The sequence below is a fragment of the Myotis yumanensis genome, unplaced genomic scaffold (genome assembly GCF_028538775.1).
Source record: "Myotis yumanensis isolate MYYU_CA2020_CCGP unplaced genomic scaffold, mMyoYum1.0.hap1 SCAF_6, whole genome shotgun sequence".
NCBI classification, from domain to species: domain Eukaryota; kingdom Metazoa; phylum Chordata; class Mammalia; order Chiroptera; family Vespertilionidae; genus Myotis; species Myotis yumanensis.
Genome location: NW_027223757.1, coordinates 92,269,890 through 92,288,558, shown reverse-complemented (window position 1 = coordinate 92,288,558; position 18,669 = coordinate 92,269,890). Strand labels below are relative to the sequence as shown.

The following is an 18,669-nucleotide window of genomic DNA, read 5'->3' as shown; positions in this document are numbered from 1 at the left end:
TCCAGGGAATGAATAACACGCTTCCAGAAGACTCAGGACTCGAGATAAAATAAATGCACGTGGATTGAACCTCATAGGGACCCTTAGCACTCCGTCTTCCTGTAGGTGAGGGGGAAGGGAAAGCCCCGCCCCCACTCGGCTACAGACCCGGTGACGCCGTCGCAGCGGCGCGGGGCACACTGATTGGATGACTGGGAGGATTTCTGAAGTCGCGTTTGAGATCTCGCGATCCCGCGGAGTCGGCGCTGGCTGTGTGCGTCATTTCCGGCGGCGCGGTCGCGCAGTTGCCCACAGTGCCAACGGCCTGCAGAACAACATGCCTAAGTGAGTGGGGCCCTGAGCCTGGGGGTGTTCGCGGTCACAGTCACTAATTGGGGCCCCGGGAGCGAGTGCAGAGCGGGTTCTGGCTCCTGAAGCTTCTAGGGAAGCGGGAGGGTTTGGGAAGGGAAGGAGGCCCGGGGGGGGGGGGGGCGGGGGGGTTCTAGATGTTTCGCGTTTGGCAACAAAAAAGCCTGGTTTATTTAAGGATCCTTTGACATGTACTAATCGTTACTAGGTTTTTTAATTTTTTACCTTCAGTGAACAGCACTTCGGGGAATGGGCATCTATGAACAACTGGTTGTCATCTCTTTTTCTCTACCTTCCATCTCTTTCCAGGTTTTATTGTGACTACTGCGATACATACCTCACCCATGACTCTGTAAGTTGCCTTTCTTTTCAGTTTCGCAAAACCTTCTATGTAATAAGTTAGACCTTTTTTTTTTTTTTTTTTTTTTTTAGATGTAAGTTTATGGTTTTCATTTTGCTGAGGTTTAAGGGATACTGCTTGGAGAAAATAATTTGAGGTGTTTATTTTTCTACCCTTCCTGTAACTGTTTTCAGAATTTGAAGTTATGAGTCTTCCAACAGTCAGTGTTTTCACTGGAGACCCAAAATAATAAAGCTTTAGTAAATTTGAAGATTAAAAAAAGTATGTGATAAGTAAAAATCCAGGAAAGATTGTCCTAAAACTCAAAATATCTGATTGTGTCAAGGCGACTCAAATGTTTGATTTGATAAAATTGGAAATGCCTAAATTTGAAACTGAGTATTTAAAAAAACTTTTTTCTCTGTAGCTCTCTGCAGCAATTACAGGGTTTTTGTTTTTTTTAAATCCACACCCGAGGATATTTTTCCATTGATTCTTAGAGAGCATGGAAGGGGGAGAGACGTTGAGTGAAACATCGAAGTGAGAGAGAGACATGGATTGGTTGCCTCCTGCACGCGCCCCAACCAGGGCCCTGGCAGGAGTCTACAACTGCGGTGCGTGCCTCCTTGACTGGAATTGAAACTGGGGGTCCACAGGCCAACACTATCCACTGAGCCAAACCAGCTAGGGTCACAGAATTTTTTTAATTGATTTTTTTAGAGAGGAAGGGAGAGGGAGAAAAAACAATGATTTCCTATTCCATTTGTTTATTCATTGGTTGCTTCCTTTTTTAAAAAAAAAATGGTTTTATTGATTTTCAGAGCGAGAGGAAGGGAGAGAGAGAGAGAGAGAGACATCGATTGGCTGCCTCCCACATGGCCCTCACAGGAGATTGAGCCCACAACCCAGGCATGTGCCCTGCCTGGGAATTGAACTGGAAAGGTCTTGGTGCCTGGGTAGACACTCAACCACTGAGCAACACTAGCCGAGCTCATTGGTTGCCTCTTGTATGTGCCCTGACTGGAGATTGAACACAAAACTTTGGTGTATTGGGACAGTGCTCTTAACCAACTGAGCTACCTGGCCAGGGCCGAAACGGAGTATTTTAATTTGATTAAAAACTGCTTTACAAATAATAACAATTCAAGTTTGAATATTTACTGTGTCAGGTAGTGTTCCAAATGCTTTACATGTATTATTTCATTTAATGTTCATGATAATCCTTTGAGGTTAGTATTATCTCCATTCTACAGAGGAGGAAACTGAGGCACAGTGTGGCTAAGTAACTGACTGATGTCATAAAACCTGTGAGTTCTATGGAGCTAGACAGTCTTCTACAGAGCTTCTATGCTGGCAGCTCTCAAACTTTTTTGTCTCATAGTCCCTTTACATTCTTAAAAATTACCGATTGTTAAAAAAATTAGTAGGTTATGTGGGTTATAACTATTAATATTTGCTATATTTGAAATTAAATAAAAAATTTAAGAATACTTATTTTTTCAGGTAACAAGTATTTTTTTTAGATATATTTAAATATAAAAATATTCCTAGCTGGTTTGGCTTAGTGGATAGAGCGTCGGCCTTCGGACGGAAGAATCCTGGGTTCAGTTCCAATCAAGGGCACGTACCTTGGTTGCAGGCTCCTCCTTGGTCTAGGCCCTGGTCGGGGCATGTGCAGGAGACAACCAATCGATGTGTTTCTCTCTGTCTTTCCCTCTCTCTTCCACTCTCTCTAAAAATCAGTGGAAAAATATCCTCGGTGAGGATTGAAGAAATATATGTAATAAGTGTGTGTGTTTGTGTATACACACATGTATATATAAGTATATTTTTAGGTAGCAATAATATGCTTTTTACTTGTAACACAAGTAACATTTTAAAAGTGGAAAGTAGCTGTTTTTTCAAAGCAAAAAATTAGTATGAGGAATGGCGTCGTTTTAACATTTTTGCAAACATCAGTAATGTGTCACTTAATGGAAGACATCTGAATTCTCATCTCCATTATATCTGCGGCACTATGTTTTGGTTGTAGTATGTGAAGAATCCAACCTCACATGGATATAGAGTTGAAAAACAGAAGAGTACTTCAATGGATTTCTTAAAGCATTGTAGATATTCTTTAATACTTTATATTTCTGCACCAAAACTCAACTCAGGGTTAGTTGCAGTGTGGGATCTGAAAACATCAAACTTTCTATACTTGGTTACATTAAAATTTACTGGTCTTACACTCTGAGTGAATCTTTTTTTACCATGCATGATTTTGTAACATGCTTTGGTTATTTGGAAAATACTATTTCACTCAGTTTTGCAGGTCTTCCAAGTATTGACACATTTGATTACATAATATAACAATTCACATTGATTAATGTCACAATTTAATTAGAAATGGCTTTTAAATATTTGGAAGCTGGCAAGCTTGTGGTGGTAGATCAGGTTTTCTAAAATTCTGATTTTTTTTTGAAAGGTCAGATTTTTAAACACTGATTGCTTTTTTGGAAGAAGGGAGAGAGAAACATTGATGTGAGAGAAACATTGATCAGTTGTCCTCGTTACACACCCCAAGGATCAAACCGGCAACCTTCTGGTGTACAGGATGATGCTCCAACTATCTGAGCCACCCGGTCAGGGCTATTCCATTTATTTTTGAGAAATCTGAATAGCTAGTTTGTTACTTAGTTCTTTCAAATAAAATACTGTTTCATGAAAGAGGCAGCTGGTAGAGCTCACAACTTGAACAGTAGCATGCCTGCTTTTCTTTGACATAGTGTATTTTGGCATGCAGCAGAAGTGCTTTGACAAAATATTTCCCCTTTTGTCCCCCAGAATATTAAAAAGACATGAACTTTAGGGTTGAGATTTAATAAAATTAACAATTTTACTGCTTCATCAAGGTTCTGAATGACGTTATAGATGTCCTGGAGGAAACTTTTTCAATTAAGTTTGTGTTAGTAGTAGCTTTCCTGTCGCTCCCCAGTCGTTTTGTTCTGTTTTTGTCCCTAACCTCCTCTCTAAGTCATTTGGACAATTTTGATGTTCTGAAATTGTTAGTGAGGGGGCTGTTCCTTTCTATCCTTTTTCAGCACTATTTTTATATACCTACGCACCTTGCTAATGCCAGAATTCAGAAAATTGAAAGGTATGTCTTTATAATAAATGTCTCTGTGTGAGGAGCATCAGGAACCCTTGTACTGTTCGAACATGATAGCTTGTGAAAATATGACATTTCCATGGTGATTGAAGGAGTTCCCTGTGGTGGACTTTGATTCCTAGGCATGATTTTGTTATTAGGCTTGAGGCATTATTGTTGTAAGAATAGTGTAACAGTGGCTTGGGAGACAGGGAATAGCATTTTGAAATGTGGACCGCCCATGTGATACTGATCATATCTGCTGCCAGTGAAGCAATCATTCAGAGCAGACATACCAGTAGGAGGTGGTTAGGCAGCCATGGGGAGCATCTCAATGAAATCTGGATTCCAGGCCTGAGTTTGCCACTTAGCAGCTGTAGGTTTTGAGACAAGTTCTTAAGCATAAATAAATGGTAATAATCTTGTGGTATTCTAAAAATCAATTTTATTATAATTTAAGTTCAATTAAATGCAAACTTTTTAAGTGTACAGTTTGAGGACCTGTGAAATGATTACAGCTTGATGGGTATGTCAAAATAGAGAACATTTCCATCACCTCAGAAAGTTCCCTGTGTTTCTTTTCAGTTAGTCCCCTACACCTCTAACTCTGACTGATCTGGTTTTTACTAAAGACCAGTGTTACTAATTTTAAAACTTCATTTAATGGCCCAGCCTGTGTGGCTCAGTGGTTGAGCATTGACCTATGAACGAGGAGGTTAGGGTTCGATTCCTGGTCAGGGCACATGCCCGGGTTGGGGGCTCCATCCCCAGTGTGGGACTTGGAGGAGGCAAGCGATCAATGATTCTCTCTCATCATTGATGTTTCTAACTCCCTCCCTCCCTCTACCTTCCTCTCTGAAATCAATAGAAATATATATTTTCAAAAAAGAAACATCAGTGATGAGAATCATTGATCAGCTGCCTTCTGCATGCCCCTTACTGGGGATCGAGCCCACAACCCAGGCATGTGCCCTGATCGGGAATCGAATCGCGACCTCCTGTTTCATAGGTTGCTGCTCAGCCACTGAGCCACACTGGCTGGGCTCATCATTGATATTTCTATCTCCATGTCCTGCCTCTCTTAAATCAATAAAAATATTTTAAAAACTTCATATGAATGGAATCTTATAGTATATACACTATGCTTGTGTCAAATTTCTTTTGCTTAGCGTGTTTTTGAGATTAATCCATATTGCATGTATCAGTAGTTCTTTCTGATTAGAATGTTTAACATGCTAATGTAGTTTTCATGAAGATTGAGACACAGCTTGTAAAGAACATAGTATGGTGTCTGGCATGTAGTAAATGTTAAACATTAACTTAAAAAAACAAAAGATTAAATATATGGAGTTTCTATTATGCCAGTTTTATTCCAATAAAGCTGTTAATGAAAGAACAGAAGGATTCGTGGGCTGGAGACAAAGGTCTTTGTGTGATCATATAAAGTCCTTCTTTTTTTTCTGTTTTTTTTATTTTTATTTTTAATATATAACGTCTTTATTCTAGACCCATAATCATTTAAAAGAATATATTCTTATAAGTAGTGTTACTTAAATGTGTGTAAGTTATTTTTTAAATTTTTGCCATGGGAGGGCATTAAAATAGGATCAGGGGTTTGTAAACTTTTTCTTAAAATGCCAGATTATAATTATTTTAGGTTTATGGGCCATAACATACAGTCTTCATTGCAATTAGTTGACTCTTGTAGAGAGAAGAAATGGATAATACATAAACAAATTAATGTGGCTGTGTTCCAATAGTTTTTTTACAGAATCCGATTCTGCCCATAGGCCCCAGCTTGCTGACCCCTTGTTTGGCTAAAAACACAGTAGATAAATTACCATAGTACATTGTTGGCTAATGTTTATAAGTGATGCATTAGCTAAACCTGCTAAAGGTAGCCAGGCCACCTCTATATAAAGGTAAGGCTTTATGAAATCGCTAGTTTTGGAAATTTGTTTCTGTGACTGATAAAATCTTTTTGTTTTATAGCCATCTGTGAGAAAGACACACTGCAGTGGTAGGAAACACAAAGAGAATGTGAAAGACTACTATCAGAAATGGATGGAAGAGCAGGCTCAGAGCCTGATTGACAAAACAAGTACGTTTCAGTCTCTTGTTCTGTTGGTAAAATGGTCCCATTCTTTCTTGTCCCTGTGTCTCTGTTGTTTTTCACAGAAGCAACTCATTCTGAATGATAAATAGAAGCGTTCTAATGTGTTAAATGGAAGAAGGGGAAGGTCATTGGTTTCCCAGGGATATAGGAACACATTAATATTAATTATTGAGGTTAGAGCAATTAGGTATTAGACTGGGAAGTGGGACAGAGGAGAATGAGTTGCCTAATATTTATTGATGTGGGCCAGAATTTGTAGCAAGTTTATATAAAACCTTTGTAGTGATCCATAGTTTTTATTTATTTTATTATAAAATAAATCATACTGGTCTATTTGAAACATGGCCTTTATTAAGTATTCATTGTACTCAGATCTGGCAGGCAAATGTGGATTTTGATTGTGATGTGATTTTTTTTTTTTAAGCAAAAACTATTATGGAAAGTTTCAAACAAGTTTAATGAGTGAATCTCCCATGGCCACTGCTCCCCAACCATTCCCATTGCCCAGCATCAGCTACAGCAGTCTTGTTTCATTTATACCAAAGCAAGAGCCTGAAGGTTCTCAAACTTAGCACTATTGACATTGGAGCTGCATAATTCTTTGTTGTGGGGGATGTCCTGTGCATTGTGGGATGTTCAGCAGTAACTCTAGCATCTACCCACTAGTAACAATTCCCAGTTGGGACAACTGAAAATATCTCCACATATTACCTAGTGTCCCCAAGGAGGCAAAATTGCCCTGGTTGAGAGCCACCAAATACCTTCACCTTGTCCCTTTATCCCTCCTAGATAATTAAGGAGCGAATCTCAGGTATTGTCCCATTTTATTTGAAAAAATAAGTTATAATGTAATCTTTTTCTCTATTTGAAAAGATATTGGACATTTCTTGGCATTAAAGGTTAGCATTATACTTGTTTAGTTATCTTTTGTAGATAGGAAAAGAATTTAGGATGAGTAAACGTTTTTGTTTTTTTAAAAAAAAAATATTTTATTGATTTTTTACAGAGAGGAAGGGAGAGGGATAGAGAGTTAGAAACATCGATGAGAGAGAAACATCTATCAGCTGCCTCCTGAACACTCCCTATTGGGTATGTGCCCTTGACTAGAATCGAACCTGGGACCCTTGAGTCCGCAGGCCAACACTCTCTCCATTGAGCCAAACTGGTTAGGGCAGCCTTGGGCAAACTACAGCCCGCGGGCCGGATCCGGCCCGTTTGAAATGAATAAAACTAAAAAAAAAAAAAGACCGTACCCTTTTATGTAATGATGTTTACTTTGAATTTATATTAGTTCACACAAACACTCCATCCATGCTTTTGTTCCGGCCCTCTGGTCCAGTTTAAGAACCCATTGTGGCCCTCGAGTCAAAAAGTTTGCCCACCCCTGGGTTAGGGCGAGTAAACGTTTTTGATGGAGGACTTTTGGAGGAGAGTAGGCAAGCCCTCAGGAGCACACCACATCATGGCCATGATTATGTTGACATTGAGTCGGCTACTGACTCAATCTTTTCAGTCTTTAAAAGCTGTTCTTTTCTTCAGGGTGTGGGTGGTGCCTTATTGGGATATGATGCCTTATAGAGCACAGGCTCAATTGAAAGGCTAATGAATAGCTATTTATAAGTAGCTACTCTAGGTCAATATTTTGGAATTATCAGTGATTTACTTGAATAATTTGACCCTCTGCACTGGTGGTATAGCAGGATGTGGGGAAGGTGCCTGGGTTGCAGACTACACTCCATTGGGAAGGAATAGACTTCTATGAGTGTGTATTTTATCATTTACTTGTGACTCCTTTTTAAAACAAAATATAAATAATCTTCAGTCTTGTTTTAATTTGTGCCTCATATTGTCTGAAACAAATTAAAAGTTGGTTGTATTGGACATTATTTTAGGATCATAATCTCCCTCCTGTCAGGCTCTTGCTTTGAAATCTGTGTTTTGTCATGTCTCTCGGCTTGGTGCGTTCATTGTAAAACTGGTAAACCAAACAATACATTGTTTTGACTTAGGACAGCACATATAGGAAGGATGGAAGTTTATAATGCCTGGTTTTTGGACAGGTATCATACATTTTCAAACAAAACTGAATGGCTTGAATTGGTTATAAACCACATCTACAGATTAAAGATTACTGCTTCTCTTTGGTAAGCATTGATAGGTAGGAGGTTTTCATTTCAATCTCCCGTAGTTAATTCAGTCATAGAAACACTAACTAAATAAAAACAGTTAAACAAGAAAACCCAAATCAGTAAACCAATCAATTGCAAATTTAGCTGGTGAGTATCTAAAGTTAATTTTAAAACCATAGAGGCTGGGAGCATTCATTACTGCAGAAAGCACCTCAAATCAGAGAAAGATGGGGGCTGAATGGGACCCAGGCACTGGGCTTTGCCCTCCTGTACTGAGCACAGGCCCACACCCATGCACCAGGCTAGCACCCTGAGCTCCTCTCCCTGGAGTAAATGAACACTCCAGCCCCAGCACACTCATCTGTCTGGATGACTGCTCAAGGCTGATTCCCGTAGCCCTCCCCTAAGCATGCAGAAGGCCCTGCACCCCGCATCCATTGAAACCTCCATGTAAGGACCAGCAATGAGTGTCCCCTGGTTCCTTTTAGTGAAATCTCTTCTTCTCCACCCTGGCATTCACCCCAAGGCGTTCCCCGATGCAGCAGCCCTGAGAGTGCACCTGGTGGAGAAAGTCGTGTGGACGGGACTCAGTGACCAGAGCTGTGGCCTTCAGTCGAGGCGTGTGTACAGTCCTGAGGGACTTAGCCGGGAGGGGGCAGAGGGATACATTCTCAGGTCCCTCCGTCAGCCCTCAGATCTCCTGCTTGTAGCTCCATTAGCCACATAAGTGCTTAGCTGGACACTTATGCTAAAAATTATTTGCTGTTGATGTGAGTTGTAAGTTATAAGTTATTGTCATGCATTTTTTCTTTAAATTGTATTTATTTTTTTCTTGTTCTTTTTTTATTTTTACTGAATTTATAGGGTAACATTAGTTAATGAAATTATATAGGTTTCAAATGTACAATTCTATAATACATCATCTGTATATTGTATTGTGTGTTCACAACTACAGTCAAGTCTGCATTCTTATTCACTGAATCTGGCACAGCCCTAGCAGAGACCACCCTACTCTGCACACACACTCAGGAGCCCAGGAGGGTGTGACATTTTGACTGTGACAGGAGGTACAGCCCTTGAGCAGGGATGGGGCCCTTGGTAAACCCCCGTCACCACCCACAGAATGCCAGGCCTGTGTCTCCTACCTACCTGTTTCACCAGAATCGTGGTAAACATGTTTGAATTCGTAGCAACCAGCATAGAACTTATGCTTCAAAAAAACCTAAAAGTGAAAAAAAAACCACAAAAACCGTAGAGGCTACCCAGCCAGCATGGCTCAGTGATTGAACATCGACCTATGAACCAAGAGGTCATGGTTCGATTCTGATCAGGGCATATGCCTGCATGGCGTACAGGAAGCAGCCGATCAATGATTCTCTCTCATCATTAATGTTTCTCTCCCTCTTCTTCTCTGAAATCAATAAAAATACATTTAAAAATATAAATAAATAAAACCATAGAGGCTATAATGTAGTAATCTTAGATGATTGCTATTTAGAAAGAAATAAGTGGGACCATTAAAAATTAAAAGAAACTACTTATTTTAGTAAATGAGTTGTTGAATTCTTATTCACTGTGTGTGTGTTTTTCCTCACTTTATAGCTGCAGCATTTCAGCAAGGAAAAATACCTCCTACTCCATTCTCAGCTCCACCTCCTGCAGGGGCGATGATCCCACCTCCCCCCAGTCTTCGTAAGTTTATAACATTTTTATCTTAAGGGGTGTAATGGGCAGATTGTACTTTGATCATGTTAGGTTATCTCATAGTGGGCTTTAAAATCCTCATTGAATGAATACATAGTAACAGAAAACAGCTTTAGTGGTATAATTTCTGAAATATTTTTAGTTACCTTCTGATTGCATTATTACCGGGATATTGTATTTGTGACATCCCATGTGGGTCTGAGCTAGATTCAATGGAAAGCTCAGGATGTACGTGTGATTGGATGAGCTAATATATGAAGAGGTATTGCTCGGTATATTAAATTACTGCTATGAACATAACACTGGAGGCTAGAAGTCGCTGATAAACTCAGTATTCCTATTTTCTAACCCACTTAATACCAATAATAGAAGCACGGCGCATGAAATTTGTGCACGGGTAGGGTCCTAGGACTGGCTGGCGATCAGGGCCGATCAGGGCCTTCTGGCTGCCAGCCGGGGCCTGCCTTCATTCCACGCTGCCCCCTGGTGGTCAGCACACGTCGTAGCAAGTGATCGAACTCCCAGTCTCCCAGCCAAACTCCAGTGGGGACAATTTGCATATTAGGCTTTTATATAGCTATATAGATAGATAGGTACCTTGGGAAAGACAAGAATTGTGTAGTTGAAAGTGGAGTAGGTCAAAGGCCTCTTCTCTCTGGGAAGGTTTGTTGTTTCTGCATGATAGACAAGGAAATTGAGTAACTATGTTTTTTGGCTCTTCTGGAAGGTTTCAGATTGAAATTGAACTCAGAGACCTAAACTCAGTCCTATAAGTCAGTGATCGCCAACCGGTGGTCGCAGACCACTGGTGGTCCATGAGGTCCGACAGGTTGGCGACCTTTGGTTTAAGGAAACCTTTGTAGCGGACAGGTGGTCGTCCGTGAGGTCCAAAAGGTTGGCGACCGCTGCTATTAAGTGATCATGGATATAGACACAGAAGTAAGGAGGCTGTTTATAATAGTTTTGCACAGGTGGACCACTAGTAGCCCACCAAAACTTTGTGGGCTCCCACCATCCTGGGACTGGCCAGGCCTCAGCTCACAGCAGCTCTTAAGTCACCTCTCTCTCCTCTATTGTGACAGGCTGGCACTCAACTCCATTATTTTACTAGTATAATAGTCTATGGTATGAATGTATCAAAATTAACCTCACTTTTTCTTACTGATGGACATGTAAGTTGTTTTTAATTGTTGCTGTTGTAAGTGATACATCAGGACTATCTCTACATAGACATCTTTGTATTTTCAAAGAATCTTTTAAACCTGGGCTATGATTTTTAAAATCTGAAATTAGGTACTTATGGTTTAAGTTCATCAGCTTTTTATCAGTAGACAAGTGGATAAAAAAGCTGTAGTGGCCCTAGCTGGTTTGGCTCAGTGGATGGAGTGTCAGCCTGCGGACTGAAGGGTCTCGGATTCGATTCCGGTCAAGGGCATGTACCTTGGTTGTGGGCACATCCCCAGTAGGGAGTGTGCAGGAGGCGGCTGGTCGATGTTTCTCTCTCATCGATGTTTCTCTCTATCCCTCTTCCTTCTTCTCTGTAAGAAATCAATAAAATATATTAAAAAAAAAAAAAGCTGTAGTGTCCTAGCTGGTTTTGCTCAGTGGATAGAGCATCAGCCTGTGGACTGAAGGGTCCCAGGTTTGATTCCAGTCAAGAACACATGCCTGGGTTGCAGGCTCTATCCCCAGTAGGGGGCGTGCAGGAGGCAGCCGATCAATGATTTTCTCTCATCGTTGATGTTTCTATATCTTTCTCTTCCTCCCCCTTCTCTGAAATCAATAAAAGTAAAAATATTTTTTTTTAAAAAGCTGTACTACATTTATACCATGGAATACTATGCAGCAGTGAAAAAGAAGAATCTATTACCCTTTGAGACAGCATGGAGGGTCCTGGAGAATATTATGCTAAGTAAAATAAGCCAGTAAGAGAAAGACAAGTATCACATGATCTCACTCATGTGAAATCTAATGAACAAAATAAATGGATGAACTGAGTGGAACCAGAGACATGGAAGCATGGAACAAATTGCCGAATCTCTGAGGAAAGGCGGGGGAGGGTGGGTGGGATGTGATCAACCAAAGAACTTGTATGCATTTATATATAACCCATGGTCACAGACAATAGGGCGGGGGCAGGCTGGAGGGGGTCAATGGGGGAGAAGTGTGGGCATATGTAATACTTTCAACATTAAAGATTAAAAAAAGAAAGAATTAACAACATAGTGACAGAGGAAAGAAAAATCTGAAACCAGGTACTTTTGGTTTGAGTTCAGCTTTTTATCTGGAGTGCTTCAGAAGGTATAATATCCCCTTTTAAAAAATCGCCCTGACCGGTTTGGCTCAGCGGATAGAGCATTGACCTGTGGACTGAAAGGTCCCAGGTTCGATTCTGACCAAGGGCATGTACCTTGCTTGCGGGCACATCCCCAGTAGGAGGTGTGCAAGAGGCAGCTGATCGATGTTTCTAACTCTCTATCCCTCTCTCTTCCTCTCTGTAAAAAATCAATAAAATATACTAAAAAAAAAAAAAAAAAAAAAAGAAAAAATCAAGATTTTGGTATTTCTTTAACCTGAGTAATCTGACTTCATTTTATACTTCTGTCTAGATTGGCTTGTTCCGGCTTTTCAGTCATAAAGTAACTAAAGTTTTGTGGCATGCTGATTTTTGTGGGTCTACTGTTAAAAGACCAGAAGAGGTTTATTGTTATAGGATTTGGACCAGATTATGAGGCGCTATTAGTTTCATTAAGAAGATAAACACATCGCTTCTCGGCCTTTTGGCTAAGATCAAGTGTAGAAGATAAACTGATTCCCTGGCTGGCGTGGCTCAGTAGTGGAGCATCGACCTATGAACCAGGAGGTCACAGTTTGATTCCCAGTCAGGACACATACCTGAGTTTTGGGCTCAATCCCCAGTGGGAGGCGTGCATGAGGCAACAGATCAATGATTCTCTCTCATCATTGATATTTCTATATCTTTCTCCCTCTCTCTTCCTTTCTGAAATCAATAAAAATATATTTGAAAAAATTTTTTTAAAGTGCTGAAAGGAGATAAACTGTTTGTGTATAAGCATATCTTAACCTCCGGCTCCATTTTTTATTTCAGCGGGTCCACCTCGCCCCGGTATGATGCCAGCACCCCATATGGGGGGCCCTCCCATGATGCCAATGATGGGTCCTCCTCCTCCTGGGATGATGCCAGTGGGACCTGGTAAGTTTGAATATCCTTCTAGAATGTTCCATTGTGTTTTAGTGCTCCATTTAAATATAATTCTTAATTGGCTATATAACTGTATTGCAGCAAATTAAATTTGATGAATCTGTAATGCTTAAGAAAAATAAATATTTGGTTTATCAGTATAAATGGATGCTCCAAAGACATTGTGCTACTAAAAGCAGGATAAGGCATGCCTGGCTGGTGTGGCTCAGTGGTTGAGTATCGACTTATGAACCAGGAGTTCAATTCCTGGATGGGGCACATGCCAGGTTATTGGCTTGATCCCTGGTGGGGAGCATGCAGGAGGCAGCGAATCAGTGATTCTCTCTCATTGATATTTTCTATCCTCTCCCTCTCCCTTCCTCTCTAAAACCAATAAAAACATTTTTAAAAATAAAATGAAATAAAAGCAGGATAAGGCTGCTTCTTTTTCTTTTCTTCTCCCTCCTGTTTCCTTGTGTCCTTCTGACTTTGGGCCATCTATATCTACACTAATAAAAGAGAAACATGGTAATTAGCGTATGACCGCTACCCTTCCCACTGGCTAATCAGCATATCTTTATGCAAATTAACTGTCAGCCAAGATGGCGGCCGGCAGCCATGCACTGAAGCGAGCAGGGAGGCTTGCTTGCTCCAGTGACTGGCGGACTCCAACGTTCCCTGCCAGCCTCTCAGCTGCAACTCTAAGCAACTATGTTGCAAATATAGAAGCTAAACAAAACCCCAGAAACCAGCTTTCAGTCAGCCAGCCGGACCGCAACATTGTATCAAATACAGAAGGTAAAGGCCAGAAACCTGCTTTCAGCAGCGAGGCCTCAGAGCTAAAGCTGGCCCAGAATAAAAAAAAAAAAAAAGCAGTTGGGAGCTTCAGTCATCCGCCAACCGGAAAACGGCCCTCAGCCCCTCAGCCAGCCTGGCCAGGCACCCCAGTGGCGACCCCCACCCTGATCCAGGACACCTTCAGGACAAACCAGCCGGCCCCCACCCATGCACCAGGCCTCTATCCTATATAGTAAAAGGGTAATATGCCTCCCAGCACCGGGATCAGCGGAGCAGTGAGGCTCCCAGCACCGGGATCAGCGTGACAGGGGGCAGCGCCCAAACCCCCTGATCGCCCTGCAGCTCTGTGAGTGACAGGGGGCGGGGCCACAACCTCCCTATCTGCCCTGCTCTGTTCGTGACAGGGGAAGGCGCCCCAACCCCCTGATCAGCCCTGCTCTGTGCCTGATAGGGGGAGCTCCCCAACCCCCTGATCGCCCTGCGGCTCTGTGTTTGACAGGGTGGGGTGCCCCAACTCCCCCCCCCACCCCCCCGCCCACGGGCCTTGCTCTGTGTGTGACGGGGTAGAGCCATAACCTCCCCATTGGCCCTGCCCTGAGTGTGACAGGGTGCAGCGCCCCAACCCCCTGATCCGCCCTGCTCTGTGTATGACCGGGCCGGGGGGGTGCCCCAACTCCCCTATCGGCCCTACTCTGTGAGTGACGGGGGAGCTCCTCAACCCCCTGATGGGCCCTGCTCTGTGCGTGATGGGGGAGCTCCCCAACCCCCTGATGGACCCTGCTCTGTGAGTGACAGGAGGCAGCACCCCAACCCCCTGATTGGCCCTGCTCTGTGAGTGACAGGGGGCGGTGCCCCAACCCCCCAATCAGCCCTACCCTGAGCGTGACTGAGTGTGGCATCGCAACCTCCAGATCCACCCTGCTCTGTGCATGACGGGGCGGCGCCCCAACTCCCCAATCGTCCCTGCTCTGAGCCCGACCAGGGGCTGCACCTAGGGATTGGGCATGCCCTCTGCCACCTGGGAGCAGGCCTAAGCCAGCAGGTCGTTATCTCCCGAGGGGTCCCAGACTGAGAGCACAGGCCGGGCTGGGGGGGACCCCCTCCCCCCCCCCCCCCCAGTGCACAAATTTTTGTGCACCGGGCCTCTAGTATATATATAAAAGCCTAAGCGACCCTTATGGCCGGCCAGTAGCTATGACGTGCACTGGCGCCCAGGGGGCAGACGCTCAATGCAGGAGCTGCCCACTGGTGGTTAGTATGCTTCCACAGCCAACCTCCTGTGGTCGCGCCCCCCCCCCCCCCCCCCGCCCCAATTGGAATTGAGCGAGATGGCCCAATTGGCCGAGAGGGACCCCACCCGTGACGAATTTGTGCACCAGGCTTCTAGTTTATAGTGAAGAGACAGGTAGATGAGCTTGTTCCGCTGGGGCATAAAGGGAGGGGTAGATACATACTTGGGCTGCTACTTTTCTTGATTTTGATTTGGAGCCAAGTTAACTCCTGTTGCTGATTTTTAATCTTGGAGGTCAGTTAGGCCAAATTAGTATATGAAAAGCACTTAGGCCTGGTGATTGGTCTTTTATTTAGGAAGAGGGAAAAACTTTTACCTCAAACGTTTTATTTTGACATAAACATAAATGTACATTAATTTGGAAATTTTCCTGATAACATGGTCAGGGCCTTTGCTTTGAGAACAAGTATACTGATTGGAACACTATATATTTCTTGCATAAATCAATAAGCCGTTACCCATAATGTATCCTTTATCAACTTTAGTTTCTTTTTTAAAAAAATATATTTTTATTGATTTCCAAGAGGAAGAAAGGGAGGGAGAGAGAGAGAGAGAGAAACATCAATGATAAGAGAAAATCATTGATCGACTGCCTCTTGCACGCCCCCTACTGAGGATGTGCCCACAACCTGGGCATGTGCCCTTGACCAGAATCGAACCCGGAACCCTTCAGTCTGCAGGCCAACAGTCTATCCACTGAGCCAAACCGACTTCTGCGCATGGGCCACAAAGTTTCAATTGCACTGTATGTGCGTGCCTGCACGTGGTATTTTGTCGAAGAGCCACACTCAAGGGGCCAAAGAGCCGCATGTGGCTCGCGAGCCGCAGTTTGCCGACCACTGGGCTAGGGCAACTTTAATTTCATTTTGTATGAAGTGGTTAGAGACCTTGTGAGGCAATCTAGTTACAATCTTTTATGATCATCTCACCTACCAAATATGTGAGCACTTTTGGGGGGGATGTTTTTCCTGAGTCTTGCTAAATATCAACTTGGATTTCATAGAAACAGTTCTTTTTTTTACACTTTTATTTTATTTGCAGAATAGTTAAGTTATGTAACTAGAGTAAATACAGCTGATGCAAGAAGCCTAGAGTTCAACTGGTAAGACAAGGTACAAAGTATTAGAGTAGCTTCCTAGCCAGAAGTATGCTTACTGCTGGTATTATTTAGAGGGATGGGAGAGTTTAGGTAAAAAGAGTTCCTGTGTTGCTCTCTTTGAGCCCAAAACACAATCATTAAGTGACTTAGATGGCTTCTTTGGCATTCTTAAATCCGTCACAAGTTCAGATTTCTAGAGGGTTTGGTTGTGGTGAACTGGGAATGCATAACTAATCTAAAGAAGGCTTCTATAACTCCGCTTTAGCCAATGTTTGACATTCGAGAATGCAAGTTGGTGTGGCCAGTTCTCCTGAGTATTTGTTGTTTTTAGCCAGGATAAAATAATATGTTATGGGATTTGCATTAAAATAATGGAGTAGTTGGGGGTGGGCATGGATAAGAATGGGTGGGGATGAGATAAATTGGCCATGGGTGGATAATTGTTGACCCTGGATCATGGATACATGGAAATTCATTATTTTCTTTTTTCTTTCTATTCTGTGTGTGTTTGCACATTTCTATAATAAGTTGGAAAAGAATTCTAGATTTATTAGTAATTAGACCTGTTAATTTCCAATGTTGGCAACTAATTAAAAATAAATGCACTATGGAGACCAAAGAAAAGTTTTCAGAGGCCTCGTTTTCAATCTTTGGTCTAGATCAGTTGTCTCTAAGAAATGCTGAATGCTAGTTATGTTATGGTGGGCGTTTTGTGAAATAAGTTATCTAGTAGTTTAGTAGTATTCTCTATTCCTGTTGAAATTAATCTAAAAAAAAACCTATATTCCTGTTGGGTTTTATGTCTGCATATACTTTTGTTTTACTTTTTGTGATAAGGCTATATTCAGCTTTGAATATAGTTTTTCTCTTTAACCATTTATAGCAAGCCTTTAATCAAAATGATTTAGTTAAAAATAGGTAATTAAGGTAAAAATTGATATTTAAAAAGGAAATATATATAGCATGAAGATTATGAGACATAATGATAAAATGAATACCCGTGAACCCACCACCCAGCTGAGGATGTAGAACATTATCAGTTCCATGAAACTGCCTGTGTTTTCCCCCAACCTCTACCTCTCTGCTTGCCATCCCTCCCATGGCTCATTAATTTGGCTGGTGTATTGATTTGACACTTTAATAAATTCATGAATAGTTCTAAAATGCATTAGAAAAAGTATTTTTTGTGTGTGTGCTAATTGTTATAAATCACATTATTGCCTGATATTTGTCTTGTGACTTGAGCTAAGTATGGTTACTAACAGGTTCTCAGCATGGGCCTCCTGCTCACCTTTCCTACAACTCCAAACAAATGCTTAGTGGTAAGATTGTCCTCTGTGCCTGTGTACATCCATGAAAATAGCTCCAGGTTATATGGTGGATAGAACTGATTAAAAGAGCTGACTAAGCCCTGACTGATTTGGCTCAGTGGATAGAGGTTGGGCTGCGGACTGAAGGGTCCCAGGTTCGATTCCGGTCAAGGGCATGTACCTTGGTTGCGGGCACATCCCCAGTGGGGGGTGTGCAAGTGGCAGCTGATCGATGTTTCTCTCTCATTGATGTTTCTAACTCTCTATCCCTCTCCCTCCCTCCCTCTCTGTAAAAAAATCAATAAAATATATATTTTAAAAAAAAAGAGCTGACTAAATAACATGTGACTTAGTAGTTGTGAACTTCCCTAAGTGAGAAAAAAGGTCAATTTAGGGAACTAGTGGTGCTTTCCCCCTTACTATCATTAGATTATGATTTTCATATGGTTCTTGTGTTGACCTTTTGTTTTTTTGTTTGAGAATGTCTAAATATTTTAAAGATGTGATGAATTTGTTGCATTCTTTTGACAAGTGTTTTTTTTTTGCAGCATTTTGCAGGGAGGGCTACTTTTTTTGTCTTTAATTGCAGTCCCGTCAAGGTTTCCCATAAGTAGTATTTTCTAACTCTCTTTTTTATTTTTCTTTGTTTTGTCCTGCAGCTCCTGGAATGAGGCCGCCTATGGGAGGGCACATGCCAATGATGCCTGGGCCCCCAATGATGAGACCTCCCGCTCGTCCCATGATGGTGCCCACTCGGCCCGGAATGACTCGACCAGACAGATAAGGAGAAAGAGGAGCCTCTTTCTATCAGGCTTCTGTTACTTGTTCTACTTCACAGCAGATCAAGGTGCTTATGACTCTGGGTGTTTTCTAACAGCAGACAAGGAAGACTCACTCCCTCTTCCTAAGAGAGAATAGTTTTTGAGGGGAGTAGTGGGGCAAAAAAAGAAGCAATTTTCGTTTGTATTGTGAAATGTGAAAATAAAATTGTCAACTCTTTTCGTTAAAAATGTGTTCCCTTTTTTCTCCCTCCTGTATTTATGTATTATAAAGGAGATGAACTAGCTCAGTTGTTTCTCCAGCTTATTCTCTTTAGCATGCCCTCTGCATGACATTGTTTTTCCTTAGCTATAGAATGGGTCCCTTTGGACAGCCTGCCTTTAATTAATAAACTTTGCCTGTGCAAGATTTTTGTTATTACA

The 18,669-nt window shown here is 42.0% G+C and overlaps 1 protein-coding gene across 1 annotated transcript; it reads left to right on the top strand.

Moving 5' to 3' along the window:
* The first annotated feature begins 264 nt into the window (after positions 1-264).
* On the top strand, positions 265-18,669 carry SNRPC (small nuclear ribonucleoprotein polypeptide C). Its single transcript, XM_070418730.1, has 6 exons — positions 265-324; positions 658-700; positions 5,811-5,919; positions 9,666-9,755; positions 12,877-12,981; positions 18,127-18,669. The coding sequence occupies exons 1-6, from the start codon at positions 317-319 to the stop codon at positions 18,249-18,251; spliced, it is 480 nt and encodes a 159-aa protein (XP_070274831.1). The 5' UTR covers positions 265-316; the 3' UTR covers positions 18,252-18,669.

Coding starts and splice junctions, on each gene's coding strand:
- SNRPC (XM_070418730.1), top strand. Junction 9,756..12,876: donor CCCACCTCCCCCCAGTCTTC/GTAAGTTTATAA, acceptor TTTTTATTTCAG/CGGGTCCACCTCGCCCCGGT. Junction 12,982..18,126: donor GATGATGCCAGTGGGACCTG/GTAAGTTTGAAT, acceptor TTTGTCCTGCAG/CTCCTGGAATGAGGCCGCCT.